The sequence below is a fragment of the Ctenopharyngodon idella genome, chromosome 9, assembly GCF_019924925.1.
Source record: "Ctenopharyngodon idella isolate HZGC_01 chromosome 9, HZGC01, whole genome shotgun sequence".
Lineage (NCBI taxonomy): Eukaryota > Metazoa > Chordata > Actinopteri > Cypriniformes > Xenocyprididae > Ctenopharyngodon > Ctenopharyngodon idella.
In genome coordinates, this window is record NC_067228.1 from 11,442,367 (window position 1) to 11,461,586 (window position 19,220).

At 37.3% G+C, this 19,220-nt stretch overlaps 2 protein-coding genes across 9 annotated transcripts in view; both read left to right on the forward strand.

Moving 5' to 3' along the window:
* Positions 1 to 647: 647 nt before the first annotated feature.
* rbm44 (RNA binding motif protein 44) lies at positions 648 to 12,436 on the forward strand. Of its 6 annotated transcripts, none has more exons than XM_051905676.1 (18): positions 648 to 726; positions 1,840 to 1,894; positions 2,077 to 2,183; positions 2,278 to 2,352; positions 2,443 to 2,494; positions 3,439 to 3,569; positions 3,653 to 4,614; positions 4,702 to 4,763; positions 5,431 to 5,595; positions 5,708 to 5,873; positions 5,947 to 5,978; positions 8,528 to 8,618; positions 8,738 to 8,822; positions 8,896 to 9,030; positions 9,219 to 9,283; positions 9,374 to 9,447; positions 10,813 to 11,026; positions 11,172 to 12,436. In XM_051905676.1, exons 2-18 carry the CDS (start codon positions 1,890 to 1,892, stop codon positions 11,448 to 11,450), a joined length of 2,700 nt encoding a protein of 899 aa, XP_051761636.1. In that variant the 5' UTR covers positions 648 to 726; positions 1,840 to 1,889; the 3' UTR covers positions 11,451 to 12,436. The 6 variants fall into 6 exon arrangements, with proteins under 6 accessions (XP_051761636.1, XP_051761633.1, XP_051761634.1 ...); XM_051905673.1 differs by lacking the exon at positions 648 to 726 and adding an exon at positions 743 to 1,060; XM_051905674.1 differs by lacking the exon at positions 648 to 726 and adding an exon at positions 744 to 1,060 and having other exon boundaries at positions 8,896 to 9,003.
* Positions 12,437 to 12,451: 15 nt separating this feature from the next.
* itgb5 (integrin, beta 5) overlaps positions 12,452 to 19,220 on the forward strand; it is a 40,899-nt gene continuing 34,130 nt past the window's right edge. Inside the window, exons 1-7 of one of the 3 annotated variants that reach the window (XM_051905682.1) lie at positions 12,457 to 12,774; positions 12,854 to 12,945; positions 13,433 to 13,518; positions 13,811 to 14,018; positions 14,104 to 14,353; positions 16,455 to 16,623; positions 18,184 to 18,345. In XM_051905682.1, the coding sequence (XP_051761642.1) occupies positions 12,722 to 12,774; positions 12,854 to 12,945; positions 13,433 to 13,518; positions 13,811 to 14,018; positions 14,104 to 14,353; positions 16,455 to 16,623; positions 18,184 to 18,345 (1,020 nt within the window). In that variant the 5' untranslated portion in view covers positions 12,457 to 12,721. Of the gene's footprint in view, positions 12,946 to 13,432; positions 13,519 to 13,810; positions 14,019 to 14,103; positions 14,354 to 16,454; positions 16,624 to 18,183; positions 18,346 to 19,220 lie in introns of all 3 variants that reach the window. The other 2 variants (XM_051905681.1, XM_051905680.1) reach the window with 2 other exon arrangements.

Here is a 19,220-nt window from a genome sequence, read left to right on the forward strand (position 1 = left end):
GATGTGACATGATCTAACTCACTGTTTATTTTGCCTTGTAAGCAGCTGTCCATCTGCTGAGACAGAGAAAATAAATTAAGTGTGATTACAATACATGCTCAGTTTAATTAATGAACTTCTGATCAGGCACTTTTTTTTAAAAATCCAAACACTGATCTTTTAAATTTATTTTAGTTGATTAATTAATTAAATACTTGCATTGATATATGTATATATTCTTAAAATTAACCTGAATTAAAAAAAAAAAAAAAAAAAAAAAAAAAAACATACAGGGAAAGGCTTTTCTTTTTTTCAATAACTGTAGACTCGAAAGAGGTGCCGTGAAACGGTGTCACCTTCACACAAACGTTCCCGGACAGTGATTCGATTATAGCTTTTCCTGTTTTTGTTTTGTTTTATAAACATAAAGTCGGTTTTATAAAACCAGAGGCAAGAGATATAAATTAATTTCAGTAATGTAAATTATATTTATGTTCTAAATGTTTTACAGCAATATGTGCCAACATAGTCCAGGATCATTTGATGACGCATTCCGTCAAGACGTAAAAGAATCGTTTAAGTTTTTGACCGGTTTTTTTTAAACTATTCGAAAGAACCGATTCACGGAAATGAGCCATACATACTTCCCATTACTAACCTGCTGATTTTTTTAAGCGCCAGAACGCATACACAACTGTTTTGACAACCTCTCAGTGAACGTTAAAATGGCTAGTTAAAATCATCTAGGTAATAATAACACAAATGACAGTAATTATTATTACTCTCAGTCGTGCGGCATTTTACTAGCGCCTGTTGATTAATAAATCACACAGCTGCAGCTACGGCTAATTGTTAAGAGGGCGCTTTATCTGAGGTGGACATACTCTTAATAACTGTTTTGTTGTCGATAAATACCAGTGAAAACATAGTATAACGGACTTTTTCTTGAATTGGATAATTTAAGTGTTTAAAAAAATGTGGTTTCCTCCACCTGTCGTCGACGTCTTTGGGGCTTTGAGTTCAATCACATGTGAGGATCGTTATGCCATGTGGCTAGTCATTCCTTTGTACGGGACTGTTGGTAAGTTCGAGCACAAAGAAGCATTACTGTCGGATTAACGTTGGTCATTTGTGGTCACTTTGAAAAATTTGCATATTTTGGGTAGTAACGTTACATAACGGCCCTCTTTACCCCGTATCCTATTCAAAGTAAATGGCGGGTTTACCAACTTTTCCTTCTCGCATTTGAGTGTTCTTAATTTTGAAAACTCAAACCCCATAAAATCATACTGATTTGGAATTGAGCAAACGTTTTAATCATATTTTAATTTACCCATAGCGGCTGATGAATGGGAATTCTCGCATATTCACAGAAAACGGCTTAAAGTTAATATCGCGTTGAAAACAAGGTGGATACACCTCGATGACAGTAGTAGAGATCGTTGTCCCATTTATTGGTGCGTTCAAGTCATGTAGGAAAGATCGTATTTACGAGCTAAACGCACATTACATGAACGCCACCACATTGTCATAAATACGAGTCGATCGCGGCATTGATTCGCGCGGCCATCAATTTTGTGCGCGCGCACACTATGTAAAGGGCGCGCCCCGGAAACATGTTCAACGGACAAAACTTCAAAAACTGGATCTAACGAGCATACTCAAGTTATTTATATCTTAAATGTTAACAGGTTAGACAAAATGTTGTGTAATGTCCGATGCCATTAATTGACAGAAATGTAGTTAATAGAAGGTGGGTCTTCGTCATTATTATGTGGTTAGTTAGTATGCTAGGCCTATATGTTATGCTTTTTGAAAACCGTTTCTATTGATAATCTTTTTGCTTGCACATCTCTCAAGGCTTTCACAATGATCCACTGTATGTCAATGATGAAAGGAAGTTTCTGTTGATGAGGTAAGCAATGGTTGATCAAAGTTTAAAATTAAACTTTTAATAAGAAATTTCACAGATCATCTCTTACTCATACAAATCAGTGTGCTTGCATTTTAAGCAATGAACTTTGAATCAATACAATTTGGGGTACCGCTACCTTCACCATGTTACTCTGAGGGAGGTAATTGCGCATCTTATTATAGGTCACTGTTCGAGCTTGTCTTGGCCAATGATTACCTGGAACTCACAGATCCAAAGTTGCTTGGATGGTTCCAATGTTTAACAGCAGAGGACAAGACCTTAATACAAAGTAGGGGCATAGAAAGAATAAAATTGCCATTAATAATTAAAAATGTGTGGGCAAATTTGGAAATGTTTGGGAAATTGTGCTTTCTCATTGATAGAAGAGGGAGGGTATTTGCCATTTTTGAAGAAACACCCTGCACTTGAAGTAACCAGAAAGTATGTTTATGTAAAACGTGAGTTCAGTGGGTAAAACATTACTTACACTATATATTTTTGTCAGAGCAAGCATTTTGTATAGTGTGTAAAAATATATTCTAATTTAGAAAACGTCAGAAGAAACTGCGTTCCCCGTCCAACAACTATGTCATCAAACAGGTGAGAGTTTAATTTTCTGTAGTTTGGACTTCATATGATTTTGTTACCATTATGTTTATGGTTCATCATGCTTTGTTAATAATAATACATTTTATAACTGGTGCTAGAGATGCACCAATATTAAAGTCGGCATGAAATGAAAATTCATCCTATTTTCTAAATACATGCTATTAATTTTATTGTGAATGATTCATCCATGCATATGTCAATATTAACCTTATAATTTTGAACAAAAATGTCATAACTCAGTCTTCTAGTGAAATGACAGACTTCTTTCTGGTGACACATGCTGGACTTCTCCAATCATTTAGTCTGCTTAAACCCCGCCCCTCGCAATCGTTCAAGCAAACGTGCATTCAGATCTGCCTCCATCCAGTCAACAACCGATTGATAGAGCCAAGTCCTGTCCTATGGATGTACATCACAATATAGAAAATATTAATATGATAATATTGATAAGACAATTATTTAATGTTATGCTGATAACCAGTAATGGCCAATATTAAAATTCTGTATTTTGTTTAAATAAATAAAAAAGATCACTTAAATTTAGGAATTTAGGAATCACAACATTATAACATACAGTATGACGAATAGATATTAATTTTAATATTTGCTAAATTCTGCATTGAACAGTGTTATTAATGTTTTGAAAATTAACTGAGCAGTAGATGATGGCAGGTTATCTAAGAAAATAGAATGAGAAACACAATTATCAACTGATAGAAATATTTAAAAAATCTGATATCGCCCATTAAACAATATGGAACCTATATATCATGCCATGCAACAGATTTTTGTGATGTACATCTGATTGTTACAGATTATCGAAAAGAAAAATGTAGGATGGGGACTTGGTTCTAAGCATTAGTTTTTGATTGAATTTTGAGATGTGGCTGTTATGTGAAGGCAGAGAAATAGATTTATCTATATCTGTGTTTTAGCTCCAGGTACCCAAAATTTTATGGTGCATCTCAGTGTCAAAACTGTAGGACCAGTTATCAGTTTGGTACCAAGAAGTGCAGCCGTTGCGGCATTCACGTTGCAATTTCAGAGGACAAAGACTGTGTGTCAGGTAAGATGACATGTTTGAGTTCTGCCATAGACTTTTAAAACTTCACTAGCAGCTAGAGTACTGATTATTACTTTCTTGTTTAGAGAATGAGAAACAACTTGAGCTGCTGCCAAACAGTGTGAAAGAAGAGCTGAACGTCTTAACTGCCAAAAGTGACGTCACAAAGCAAAATATTAATTTAGGTTGCATGCAGAGTACCCTAAACACTCAGAAAGCTAGACCCAGACAGAGCTATGATGATAGGAGCCCTGCTGCGCATCCTCCTTCGTACAGTAAAGGAATGTGTCCCCATGCCCAGTGCCTGTCTCGGCTGTGGGAGGAAGTTGAGAAGAGGGAAGACACCAAACACTTCCAAGACACAACAGCCCAGGCAAGCTTCTCCCTTGATACGGAGCTGGATAAGCAGAGTCGGGTTCAGAGGAATGACTATATCCAAAATGACCAAGACCAATTGTATGATCAAATGGAAAAAGCAGATGGCCACAAACTGGATCAGGAAGTGATGCCAGAATACTACAGTTTCAGTAGCACCAGCTTAGACCACACCGTATGGAGTGATGGGAGCCAAAGTACGGAGGCAGGCTACAATGATTCAATCATGGCCACCAAAGGCAGTACAGAACTGTCAGATGAACCGTCAGACGCCTCCATGGCCAATGCCGCTTCTACAAACTCTACTGATTGTTTCTCTTGTCTCAGCAATTCCTTTGAGCTTGCTGATGAGTCAGGAGACAGTCCTGAAGACCCGCGAAAGAAGCAAGACTCAAGATATGAGCAACAGATAGAGATCAATGTGGGATCTTCCAAATGTGGTGCTTCTGTTTCTGTGGACCAAATAATAGATGCCTGTGGTGATTTCAGAGCCTGTTTCACCTCTACATGTGCAACAGAGGTTGGTCAGATCTTCCAGGTGAAAAACATTGCCACTGACACTGACTTTCTAGCTGTCAGCCATGAGAAAGATACACAAACTGTACAAATGGCCACATCTGAAAAGAACACTATTACTGAAGTCTGCATGTCTGACTTGGATGTCCTCACAGAGGTATCATATTCGTATGCCTAATGGAACGGTTGGAGTTGTGATCTTTTCAAATGAGCTGTGAATAATGTGCTGATCATTTACTTCTAGGAATTCATAAAACTTAAGGAGACGGAGAATGAGCTGAAACAGCTAAGAAGTAGAAAGGCAAGGTAATGTGTTTAAAGGGTTAGTTCACTCAAATGTCATTTCACTCAAAAATGTCGTATTAATAAATCCTGAGAGATTTCTGCCCCATCACTGAAAGTCCATTCCACCAAAACTTTAATGCTTCAAAAACTTCATAAAGAGAATTTATAATCTGTGTTGATCAGTGTTTAAATAATTCTTTTGATTTAACTTTTCACAGTATATTTTTAATTCAGTGGCTATCAATGTTTCTCAGTGTCATTATTGTAAAAGTGTAAAATGTTGTTCAAACTATTGTAGCAAGCTGCATAAGAGCATTCAGAGAGCTGTTGTCATGATGAATGTTACTTTTTTAAATTAGAAATTATAGTGATTGCTGTATAGGATTTCCATTTGTACATAAGGTATAAATCCTTGAAATGAACAAATTAGGAAGATTATACTTATGTGCAAAAATGTCTCCAGCAAGACATTAAACATCCTGGGGATTTGGCTTTCTGAGACTTCAAGCGCCCCCTTGAGGAAGACAACTTTTTATTACAGTTATTAGCTTTGTTAAACAGTGCTCCAGTCTTTGTCCATGTAGTGCATCAAAACATTATTATTTTTTTTTATTTATTTATTTTTTTTGAAACAACAGATTTTAAAATGTCAAGAAATATAATGTCAAGTTTTTATGTGTCTTTTCAGCCTTAGTCCTGGTGGTGACCACTGCGGGAGAGTCTGTGGGTGTGACTGTGCCCAGCGAGTGAGAAGAGCAGAGCTGCGTCTTCTCGCTCTTCAGTTTGTCATGTGCCAACAGCACTGCTGGAGACGCTACTTCACCTCCCCACTAGGTGAAAGTGCTCATCAGGGGTGAGATATTACTCAAAGAAAGAATTTGTATTACAAGAATTCAAACTCAATTTTCTATTGAGGTATTCTATCCTAACTTTGAGGTAAGCTATTTTTTTTGTATGTACCTCAGTACTGAGGCACTGCCGGACAGCATAGCAGAAACTCTGAATACACTACAGAAAGATTACCATGAGAGGAGGAGACTGATTCTGGCTGGAACTCCTCTGGATGACCTTAAGCCCCTGTCAGTAGACTCTGAAAAGATAACTACAGGGGCAAACTACAGCCCAGCATCGGTATGACAGAATTTGAATTTGGAAATTTATTGTATCTGAGAGATAAACATTAGGTAATAAGGTCTCATTTCAGGTGCTTGAGGCCCATTTAGACAGCCCAGGAAGGTAGGTGGTCATGACATGTCAAATAAATATCATTAAAACTAACCTTTTCACAGAAATTGTACATTTTCTGACTGCTTTCCCTGGTATGAGTTCTTAATTGGAATGCTGGAACATAGTGCTGCCACATTGCACTTCACAGCCAGGATGCTGGAGGCGAGTGGTTCAGTCAATTCTTGGCTAGATTTTCAAATCAAAACCTCCTAGAAGAATACACTACCATGTATCATGAAAAAATTATCAGAATCATGAAAAAATTATTCACTGTTTCCACAATTTATTTGCACAACTGTTTAACATTGATAAAACATGTTTCTTGAACATCAAAACAGCATATTAGAATGATTTCTGAATGATCATGTGACACTGAAGACTGGAATAATGGGTGCCGAAAATGCAGCTTTGCCATCATGGGAATAAATTACATTTTAAAATGTAGTAAAATAGAAAACAGTTATTTTTAAGAGTAATAATATTTCACAATATTACATGGGGTTGGTAAAGTCATGAAAAACCTAGCAAAAGTCATGAATTTTAAAATAAAAATTTCCAGGCCTGGAAAAGTTTTGGAAAAACAAAAAACCGGAAGGTTTTGGGAAAAGTCATAAAAATATGTTTCATAAATATCTGTATAATACAGGGTTCCCACGCTTCTTGAAGGTACTTGAATTTCAGACAGTACTTGAAAACAAACATAGGACCTTGAAAGTGATTGAATTAAATTTAGCAAAAAATTATAACATGTCCTTCAAGAATATTTGTTTTGGGATTTTTAAACATATTACAAGCAGTGTCTGTGTTTTCTGTTGCTGAGACACTTGCTTTGTCCGAAATGAACTGTTTTCTACGGGCGGAAAACGTGTATCGGCGCGCATCGTTTTATAGTATCTTGAACTTCCCCAAGCAGCATTTTGCACTCAGATAGATCACGGTGGACGTATAGCACCCTTGGGCGACCATTGATTATTTTTATGCCAATTACCTTATCCTAATGAAGCTTGTTTCTGTCACTGAATAAAAAAATAAAGGTAATTGTTACTTTTTATCTCACAATTCTGACTTTTTTTTTTTTTTTTTTTTTCCCTCAGAATTGCGTAATATAAACTCAAAATTCTGACTTTTTTTTTTTTTTTTTCTCAGAATTGAGATATAAACTCACAAATGCAAGATAAAAAGTCAGAATTGCGTGATATAAAGTCACAATTATGTCTTATAAAGTCAAAATTATGAGATATAAAAGGTCAGTCTTTTTTTTTCTTCAGAATTGAACTTTATAAGACGAGTTGAACGAGTTATCTCAAAATTCTGACTTTTCTCTTAATTGTGAGATATAAACTCAATTTTGAGGAAAAAAGTCAGAATTGCCTTATAAAAACTCACAATTGTGAGAAATGAATCAGAATTGTGACTATATCTATTTTATTCAAGTAATGATTCATAAAAAATGAAAACTAAAACTAGTGTGGAATAATTGGGGTTAAGAAATCTGCAAGCTTCTCTCACTCCATCTTGCTTACTCTCGTACATTCTACCAGCCCTTTCTCCTCATTGTATAAAAAAAAAAAACATTGCATAAAAAAAAAATCATATGCCCCATTTTGCTTTAGTTGTCAGTATATCCTTTCATATTACTTCAGTTGTGATAGACACAGGTATAGTAGGACTACAGTTTGTACCCAAACACAAGGTGTTTTATATCTCCTTAAATTGAAAGAAAGAATTAAAGAAAACTTAAGAAAATGGAAAACATGACAAAACATAATTATTAACACATTTACCAAATTTCTTTTTCGTACTAAAAACTATGTATTTTTGTACAAATGATTCTGTACCCCTTCCGGGTAAAAATGGATACAAATGCAAATAGGAGGGTTAAAATTTTAAGTACTCTAAGAGGTCTTTCATGATGCTCCATATGCTGGGATGTGAATTTAATAGGTGCTTGATATAAAATAAATGGTGCTTAAAGTAGTCCTTGAAAGTCCTTGAATCTGGCGTTCATGAAAGAGTGGGAACCCTGATAATAGAATGCATGTTTAATTCATAATATTGGTTGAACAAATTACAGTACTTAAAATTCGTCATGTGACATTAATTTTAGTTAAGATGCTGTGGTGAATTTCAACATGGATTTTACATACATAGACATTTCATTGAACGGTAGATCATTAATATTTGCCTCAAAAGTCATGGAAATGTATTGGTAAAATATAAATGAATCTTGATTACTGTTTTGCTGTATTTTTTTTTAACAAATACATGCAGACATGTAAGAATAAGAGACTACTTCAAAAACATTTAAAAATAGACCCCAAACTTTTGAACAGTAGTGTAGATGAATAAATGTATGAATGACATTGTTTCGGTCCTGTACTGCATTCCATTGTGGTGGTTTTTTCCCCCACATAATATCAGCATGTCTGCCTTTGCAGTGATGCACATCACACTGTTGATACACTGAATTTTGCTGTTTGATACATGTGAAAAGGTTAATGTTTGTGTATGGCCTCATACGTGTTCAGAAGTGCAAAGTATTCTATGGTTCTGTGTAGTACCATTGCAAGTGGTGACAGAGTGGATGAAGAAAGTAAAGAGATAAGAGCACCGAACACTGAAGTTTGTCAGGACGCTGAATCTGCTCCGGTACTTCATTTACATCCTTCCATTCATTTGATAAATGTGATGAATCAACAATTGTACTTGAAATATTTGAGTCTGACTATTCTAAATGTAACAGTACAGTATTTGTCATCTCTGAATAGGATGCAGCAAAAGGTGATGGCAACAAGAGCGATAAAGAGGTCTTTTCACACAAGAATCTAGGATCTTCCACTGCGACAACCCCTGGTATGAATATCAGATGGAAAAAGGGAAATAAACCGGAATTGTTTTACAATGTTTTATATACATGCTATGGTAGGTGCCATCAAGGATCCAAATGCCAGCGAAGCTTGGTTTGATGCAGAGGAGGAACTTGGGTCTCCAAATCAAGATGGAAAAATGGAGAAACAGAATGAAAAGAGGGAAAGTATGAACTACAAAATGGAGCAAAAAGGTGTAGTAGGTTAATTGAAACTATGACAGTGATGGTTAGTGAATATCTTTCTTCTCAGTAACACTCATTAAGGTCTATACTTGAATTAAGCGCAGTTTGAAAACTCAAATACTGTTCTAGAAGAAAGCCTCATTGCTGTTTGTAATATAGTGTGTGTGTGTGTGTATATAATATGTACTTTGTTACAGGAACTGATGAGTCAAAAGAAAGTTCCCTCTTGTGCATTACATGCTTACCACTCAATGTCACTGAGGTAGGGTGCCCATAAATGTAAACTTTTCAGTAAAGTTAATTATGGCCCCTAGAGGGCAGCAGACACCACTAAATGTTATATTTTCTGTAGCATGAAGTGCTGCTTTGGTTTGAGAAGTACAATGCTACGAATGTCTGCATCTCCACTTTCAGCAACAATATGAGGTAAGCATTTGCTTTACATGCTGAATTTAGCCCACACATGCCCAAAGCTGTGATTGAACACTGTATCTCAGTAAATGTTATCAACTGTGTGACTACTCAGTGGGCAAACCGTTTAGTTTAAAGGGTTAGTTCACCTCAAAATTCTGAGATTAATTACTCGCCCTCATGTCGTTCCACACCCGTAAGACCTTCATTCATCTTCAGAACACAAATTAAGATGTTTTTCATAAAATCCGATGGCTCAGTGAGGCCTGTATTGCCAGCAAAACAGTTAACACTTTCAATGCCCAGAAAGCTACTGAAGACGTATTTAAAACAGTTCATGTGACTACAGTGGTTCAACCTTAATGTTATAAAGCGACGAGAATACTTTCTGTGCTCCAAAAAAAAACAAATAACGACTTTATTCAACAATATCTAGTAATAGGCGATTTCAGAACACTGCTTCACGAATCTTTTGTTTCGAATCAGTGGTTTGGAGCGTGTATCAAACTGTAGTCATATGAAAATTAGCCCAAGCTTTACTCACCCTCAAGCCATCCTAGGTGTATATGACTTTCTTCTTTCTGATGAACACAATCGTAGAAATATTAATAAATATCCTGACGCATCCGAGCTTTATAATGGCAGTATGCGTTACCAAATGAGTATGAGCTGAAGAAGTGTCTCCATCCATCATAAACATATTACACACTGCTCCGGAGGGTTAATAAAGGCCTTCTGAAGTGAAGCGAAGCGATTTGTGTAGGGGAAAAAAAATCCATATTTAAAAAGTTAGTAAAACATCTAGCTTCCGCCAGACCGCCTTTCATATTCTTCAAAAGGCTTAAACTGCGTGTCATACATGCGTCTTTAGTAGCTTTCTGGGCATTTAAAGTGTCAATTGTTTTGCTGGCAATGGAGGCCTCCCTGAGCCATTGGATTTTATCAAAAATATCTTAATTTGTGTTCCGAAGATGAACGAGCATCTTACGGGTGTGGAACGACATGAGGGTGAGTAATTAATGATTAATGACAGAATTTTCATTTTTGGGTGAACTAACCCTTTAACTACATGTATCAGTATAAATGAGCACTAAACACTCTTATAAGGTTTCTAGCAGGAAAACCGGTGTACATTTCTTACTGAACTAATATGATTACTCAATCTCATTGTACCTGTGCAGTTACATGATATTACAGCTCTACACCCAAACCGTGATGGTTACAGTTCTTAAACTGGCAGTGGCATGCTTTAAATCACAGTTTTTATTTTACATCAATCTCTACAGACTTTGTAGTAATGCTGAATGCTGTAGTTCCAGGCTTCCAAGCATCATTAGAGATCATCACTAATGAACTGCAATCTTTTGTGTGCTTATGTAGGGCAGCTATTGTTTATCTCAAGAATCCCAGCGATGCCAAGGCAGCAGTTGAAGATCTAAATGGACGCTCTCTCCAAGGTCACACTGTCCAGGTGGTGCAACTCTGTCGGCCTGCTTTAGCTGAGCCTACACTGAGTGATCAGTCTTGCAGCACTTCAGAAACTGCAGGGGATGGACTGGAAACGAAGGGCGTAACCTACAGTTTATCACATGGAGTAAGTATGAGTGGCAGGCACTTTAGAAATTTTGCTGTGTCCAGAACTATTAACTTTTCAGTCACTGGTATATTTCTAAATTGTACTACTTTTGATTTTCAATTCCAAACCCTTAATATCATTCATATGTATGTTTTTGACTCAGGGGCCGCGCTGTAGTTTGGACAGGTTAACCAACGTGTGCGACTCGCCCACAGCCTCTGGTACATGTGTGCCACAGCACTACGCCACCATGGGAAGCTTTGACACAATCATGGCCCGGCTGTTGGAGCGCCACCCAAGCGTAGGCCGCCAAAGGATCGTGGATGCCCTGCTGGATCTGCGGGCCAAGCATCAGGGCTTCCTCAGTGGCCTTCCATTGAGATCTATAGTGGATATGACTTCTGAGCTTCTCACACAGGCCTCTACCCCCACGTGTTTTTGAGTTTGTGTTGTTTTAAGCAGCGGTTAAAGTTTCGTAAATAGTTCCCTGACCAGTATGACTGGATTTCAGCTGACAGTTATATGTTATGTACAACCATTTCGTTGTAATTCGTTTTATGTTATGTACAACCATTTCGTTGTAATTCGTTGTTAGTAACACTTCCTCTAAGTTAAACAATAGTGGAAATTAAGAGTTTTTGAATTTCAGTTTTTTTTTTTGTTCTGATATTACCAGAGTTATGATAACTGCATATATATATATATATATATATATATATATATATATATATATATATATATATATATATATAATATATAATTTCCTTGTGTTTCATAAATAAAACTGTTTTCTTGTTCATTCTTTTAATGATTTGATTAGTGCAAACCCAGGCCCAGTGTAGAGCTACACCATTTAAATTTGAATATTTCAAGCCAGGCGTTCAAGGCCGTTTTGCAATTGTAAAAATGGTTAGTGGCAAAGGGACCCATTTTATCACTCCTGTCAGCTCAGGTTAACCAGAACAACTTTATATTCTTTGAGCTACCTAATACTACTTCCACAGCTCTTACTGTGGAACAGGTGGCGGTGTAATTAGTGATGGTCACATGGCTGCTGACTCCGCTGGCTGGATGAACTTTCCAAGCCAGATCTTAAAGGACTTAGATATTTAATGTACTACTAACGTATTAAAAATACTTACAAAATCTAATTTCATAAGTTAAAGAATCACCAACTAAATAAAGAGTTAAATGTTCTTTTATGGCGCTTTCTCGTTTTCCCCTCATACATGACTATCCCGTCCTTCGCCTGATTGTTATTTTCTTTGATTGGTAACGAAAATTGAATGACCTGTTAACTGTCCAATCGCAGCATGCGTGGAAGTTTCCCTACTAGCCAATCCCAGTTGCAGAAGGCGGGGCTTGTCTGAAAACTGATTGGAAAAAAACCGTCCCGTCTCGTCTCTAATGGGCGGAGTTTTAAGTAATGTGAGGGACGCGGTAGGTAGTCAACTATTGAACTTCCACGCCGAAAACAGCCGGAGGATGGATAAAAACAGCCTGTTCAGGAAGTTTAAATGTTCTTGCGACTGAAGATTTAAAACATAGTATGGATGCAGTGCAGGCTGAATTATTGCAGTGGACCTCAGGCAGAGCGCGACAGAAATAACTTCGAATGTGGATTATTGTTTAGAGTTGCAGTATCACGCCTCGGATTTCACTCATGTGTTTACCAATGCAGTTATCTGCACTGGACGCCGACTTCAGTCATGTATGTTCCGCTGTGATGTGGAGAGGATGGACAAAGAGAAGATCTCAGCCACTCACGATATAAAATAAAACAATCTTTTTATACAATTGTACAAAAAAAAAACCTCCTTTGATGTTGAACGGGGTTTTGATTTTGCAAGGAATAATGTGGAAACTCTGCCCATTTACACGTCACCCGGCTCTTCTAGTTTACATAGTCTTGGAAATATTTATTCACAGCGTCAATGGTAAGTATAAGTGCAGTGTTTAGTGAAAGGACGATGTCGTCTGTATTTAACTCAAAAGCCTTGACTATCGTTTAGATAAAAACTAAAAGAAATGAAACAAAGAGATGTAAAATCGTACATCTCTAATCTGGAGGACCAAATACGAAAAATAATTTAATACATATCAACTTAGTATGAATAAATAATTAGATGTGAATATTGTGAACGTAAATGATAAATGATAAATGCATGAATAAATTGTATTTTTTTATTAATTTACGGATTTGCTAACTAGTTTCTGTAATAATTTTATTTATTCAAATATTTGTTTTTATTTCTCCATTATGATAATGAGGGGTCAGTTTATCCCTAGTTACTTTGAGCAATTCCTTTATATTGCGACTCTGTTGTGTCTGTAGATAAAAAAGAAAAAAAAAATCTGCTAAGTGAATAAATGTACATTTTCATAATTCCTATTTGACTTGAACTGGGCTTTCTTTTTTTCTAGGTCTTAATGTTTGCATGAGCGGCAGCGCCACATCTTGTGAAGAATGTTTCCTCACTCACCCGAGCTGCGCCTGGTGCGCGCAAGAGGTGCGTGCGCCCGCGTTCCCGCGAGACACTGATTGACAGTTGATTTTTGAGTGTGGCTGTGTCTCAAAACCTACTGGGCAGCCTACCTAGACAGTATTATAGGCATCATAGACCCATTCAAATGTTGTGTAGGCAGACTGGCCACTGATTTATTCATTTTAATACACTTGACCTGTCAACACTTTACTAAGAGCATTAGTGCTCTATTTCCCTGCATTTGTGGGTTTGCTCATTTATTTAATGGTTTCCTCACATTGCTTACCACAGTGATCTTTTTTTCCCCCTGATTCAGGACTTTGGACGCGCCAGAACACTCACCTCACGATGTGACTTTAGCCAAAACTTATTGAAAAGAGGATGCGATGCTCCTTTTATAGAGAATCCCAGGAGTGGCAGCTCTCTGTTGCGGAGCAAACCCCTGAGCTCCAAAGGTTCTGGGGTGACCCAGTATGATGTCATCCAGATATACCCACAGAAGATCTCTCTCAGCTTAAGGCCTGGTATGCATCGGCTGATAGATTTAGAGAAGAAAAATTTTAGATCAATTTAAATGTTAATATAATGACTCTTACTTCCATTCTTCAGGTGATCAGACTTCATTTGAGGTACAAGTGCGTCCTGTGGAAGACTACCCCGTTGATTTGTACTACCTGATGGACCTCTCGCTCTCCATGAAGGACGATCTGGACACAATCCGCAACCTGGGCACCAAACTGGCTGAGGAAATGAGGAAGCTCACAAGTAACTTCCGCCTTGGTTTTGGCTCCTTTGTGGATAAGAACATCTCACCCTTCTCCTACACAGCCCCCAAGTACCAGGACAACCCCTGCAATGGGTAAGAAAGAGATGTCTCTGATCTCAGATCTGTGGTGAGCTGTAAAACAGGTTTGGGATTGTCTTTCCTAATGCCTGAATACAAATGCAGAAAAGACTCGATTACACCTTTTGCCCTGTAATTGCCTTTGTTATGCAATGAAAGAAACTGAATGGAAGGAACGGCTACTTGTTAGTGAGAACAGTTTGGACACACTGCTATCTCATCTGGGGAATTGAAAATGTCTTAATTTATTTCCCTTGTATTACCAAAATACCCCTGCTTTGGCGTAGCCTCGTCTTGGAGAAAAGTGCATCATTAGAAATCCAAAAGCACTTGGCATGCCACAATTTGGGACTTGTTATCCAAAGTCTTGTCACACTCAAAAGTCTAAACTTAATCTAGTTCAGGGAAACCTTTAAAAAAAAATCACTGGTGAAAGTGACTGCTATCACTGGTGGTTATCATTCTGATTCTGATTCAGTGTAAAATAATGGTAATATGTAACCGAGCAGATTGAGGTTGCAAAGCCAGTACAGCCAGTACCCCCAGAGAAGCTATTACTCCATGCAGCCCACAGCCCATCATGCATCAGTGACCATGTAGGTTATGCATTCAGTCCTCTTGAATGCTCACTGTACCACAACAGAAATCATAGGGACAAATGACAGGGCATGTCCCTTGTTCTGCTGCAACTATAGTACATGTCACTTTGCCCTTTCCTGCACTTAAAAATAATATTTTAATATAATAATTAATGTTTAATATTATTTGAATGTTTAAAAAAGTAATAATACTAAATAATAAAATAGGTTATATATAAAATATAGATTTTAACATAGCGTCAATTAAAATTTCTGTTAAAATAAAATTTAAAAAGTAGATTTTTTTTTTTTTTTTTTTTTTTTTTTAGTATATTAAATTCATTCATTGAATGCACTTAAAGACTATTTACTCTGTTTGAACATGCTAATATTATGTGCATCTTTTTTTTTCTTCTGAATTTTGAATATATAGTATGATATTAGGGCTGGGTATTGAAACAATTTTCATGATTCGATTTCTATTCACATGCTTGCGATTCGATTACGATTTTGATTCGATTCGATATCGATTATTTTCGATGTAGTATATAGAGTACATGGCAAATTTTCTAGAGGAAAAACTAATGCTGTAAACTACACATGGGAGTCAGTTGGTACTACTTTACTATAAATTGAAGGTTAAAATTAACTTATTTATATACAAACACTTAAATTACACTCAGTTATGTTTTTTTTTTTTTATAATAAATAAAGTTTAGAATTACATAGGCTAATCATATTTTTACTCCAATTCGCGTTTAAATATAAACATTTAAATCGTGGCTGTCATAGGCTAACTGGTTTATTTAAACATGCACTAAATATTGAACATTATAATGAATATGTAACGGTGCATAGCTATATTTATCAGAATGTTGCTTTCTAGAGTTCGCTTTTCTAGCTGACTAATGAGTTTATGGTCACTGAATATGTTTTTCTGAGGTAAATGTGACGTTACGTGACATTGTGTCTTTCCGAGTTTGAAACACTGATAGAGCTTTTACTCAAGACATGATACGGATTTCGGTAAGTTGTACTGTATATTTTAACATACCTTCAGATGTTTAGTCATGTTTATTTCACGCTGTAACTGGTATTAAAGCGGAGAAGAGGATGTTCACATACGCTCCATGCTGCCGCTTCTCTTTAACTGAGGCGCTAAAGCGATCTGTCACGCCACATTAAACAGCGCCAAAATGGTATTTATTTTTTGAATCTCATAATAAGATGCACGTCATTTGAAATCTGAGACTTTGCTTCATATCAAAAGTAACAAAGCGCAAAGATTATTGCGATTTATTGGATGGGAGGCGCGTTACATGTTCTGTTCATTCATCAACTGAAAACAGACAAGACTAATCGATTCTTGGGATTTAAGAATCGATATCGGTTCGTAAAAATGAGAATCAATTAAAATCGAGAAATCGATATTTTTACCCAGCCCTATATGATATATAAAAAAAACAAAATATTAGGATTCAATTAAGTTTTGTTTTATGTATTGCTGTTTAAGCTTTATCGTTCCTCTCTTATTACAGATATAAGTTGTTCCCAAACTGTGTCCCCACATTTGGCTTTCGTCACCTCTTGTCTCTTACGGACAAGGTTGATCGTTTCAACGAAGAAGTGCAGAAGCAGATGGTGTCGCGTAACAGAGATGCACCAGAGGGGGGGTTTGATGCCATTCTGCAGGCTGCAGTTTGCAAGGTAAGCAGTCACTCAGGACTGGTTATTTTGCTGCTTCATCATCATTAAGCTTCTTTGACTCCTTCAACTCCCTATAGAGACAGCAAGCCTGTCCAGCAAGGTTTAATGAAAAGGGAGAATATCTTGACTTCAGATATCCTTTTTTTTGCTTTGCTTTCTGAGTTTTCTCATAAGAGATACAGGTGTCTGAGTCCTAAAAGAGACACGCAAATATTGCCTGACATCATAGGCTGTAAAAATATTTGCTTTGGCATGAAAGGCACAATCACAGCATGCATGAGAGAAAGAGACTGCGGTTTACACTGAATGAAAGAGGAGAACCTTGCCCATTTATCCGCTATGCAAGTTATTTCAGTGCTAGTTCTTGTTTGTGAGACTAGTGAGATATTGTGTGTTGAATTTGCCATGTGTTTCTCAGTTCTTGCCTGAACATCCTGTTTTTAGCTATTAAGCCATGTAAAGCACTAGGTTAGCAGGTGTTGTCTGGTATTTGAGTAGTCCTTTTTGAATCTAGATTTTAGGTTAAAAATATTATATATGAATCTGTAAACTGTGGCTGTTCACCAATTTAAAACCCCCTTTTGCATTAATTTCTTAATGCAAGCGTAATGATTTGAGCGAGTTTGACAAGGGCCAAATTGTGATGGCTAGACGACTGGGTCAGAGCATCTCCAAAACTGCAGATCTTGTGAGGTGTTCCCAGGTTCCTGGCCCATGCCCATTACCTGGGGAACACATGGCACCTGGATGCACTATGGGAAGAAGGCAAGCCGGCGGAGGCAGTGTGATGCTTTGGGCAATGTTCTGCTGGGAAACCTTGGGTCCTGCCATCCATGTGGATGTTACTTTGACACATACCACCTACCTAAGCATTGTTGCAGACTATGTACACCCCTTCATGGAAACTGTATTCCCTGGTGGCTGTGGCCTCTTTAAGCAGGGTAATGCGCCCTGCCACAAAGCAAAAATGGTTCAGGAATGGTTTGAGGAGCACAACAACGAGTTTGAGGTGTTGACTTGGCCTCCAAATTCCTCAGATTTCAATCCAATCAAGCATCTGTGGGATGTGCAGAACAAACAAGTCTGATCCATGGAGGCCTCACCTCGCAACTTACAGGATCTTAAAGGATCAAACATGTTGGTGCCAGATACCACAGCATACCTTCAGGGGTCTAGAGGAGTCCATGCCTCGACAGGTCAGGGCTGTTTTGGCAGCAAAAGTGGGACCAACACAATATTAGGAAGGTGGTCATAATGTTATGCCTGATCGGTGAATATACAAATTGTAAATTGGATGACCACCTGTGAGAAACACATTTGTTTAAAAATATCTCTCATGCATGTTTGATTTGAAAAACTCTGATAATGTCCATATGTTGATACATATTCTGGCAACTGTAATATAACTGAACTGATCCATCAACTATAAATGTGCAACTAACAACAACAAACTAATAATTATTAAAATAAAAATCACAGTATAACAATTAAATGAACATGGTATACAGATGCAAAAAGATATATGCTGGTATAAATAAGAGTTTGGTCTCATTGTGGCAGGAGAAGATTGGCTGGAGGAAAGAAGCCTATCATCTCCTGGTGTTTGCCACCGATGACGTCCCTCACTTGGCTTTGGATGGCAAGCTCGGTGGTCTAGTGCATCCTCACGATGGACAGTGTCACCTGAACGACAAGAACGAGTACAGCGCTGCAACAAAGATGGTAAAGCTTTTATACCTTGAAAGTCAAATTTAATTTTAAATGATTTAACAAATGTTCAGTCTTCAAATGTGAAGACTACATGTTCATTTGCTCTGGGTAAATGAACTGCAGACTGTCTGGATGAGCTTTTGTTTTATTTAAACATACTTAATGTCTAATTGCTTGCCCTTAACTCCCACCAGCTAAAAATGCTTGACGATAACACATAATGATTGTCTGAAATGCTTGGTTAAAACCTCAGCAGGTATGTGTGTCTGCTGAACAACATCAAGAAACCTTCCAAGGCATTTGCAGATAATTCAGTTTTAATGGGAAGCTTTTGTGCTCTTATTGTTTCCTTCTGATTTGACCATGTGATGTCTCTTGGGTATTCATAACTTTTTTTTTTTCTTTTTTTTTTTTCTTTTTTTTTTCTTCCTATGGTTTGAACTGGATAAAATGTCCCCCCCCCCAATCATCTATGTCAAAGTGCAAGAACAGATGCGGTGCTCGTTTAGCAGTTTGGGCTCCATCCAAAGCAGCTGAGTTTTGAATGTGAGAGAGAGATCGCTCAGCCAGAAGGAAAACAAACAAAAGCAGTGTGTGCCTTCTACTGCAAACTAGGATTTAATATATATATATATATATTACACACACATCCATCTTGTTCTGTAAGGAAACTTTACTCAAATGTGCTTAACACATCACTGATCATTGGTTAAAGAGATTGAGCACGAACTCCCTGGATTCTCTGACAGGTTAGTAGCAGAGAACGCCTGTAGCTGTATTCAGAGGAAATGGGTGGGAAAGATAACGGAAACCGTGGAGGGGAATCACAAGAGCAATGACTTCCTTTTGCAAACTTCCTGACAGAAAGAGTGCTGCAGGGAGTGAGG

Coding starts and splice junctions, on each gene's coding strand:
- rbm44 (XM_051905673.1), top strand. CDS start 955: ATGTGGTTTCCTCCACCTGTCGTCGACGTCTTTGGGGCTTTGAGTTCA. Junction 2,353..2,442: donor AAAGTATGTTTATGTAAAAC/GTGAGTTCAGTG, acceptor ATTCTAATTTAG/AAAACGTCAGAAGAAACTGC. Junction 9,031..9,218: donor CTACAAAATGGAGCAAAAAG/GTGTAGTAGGTT, acceptor ACTTTGTTACAG/GAACTGATGAGTCAAAAGAA.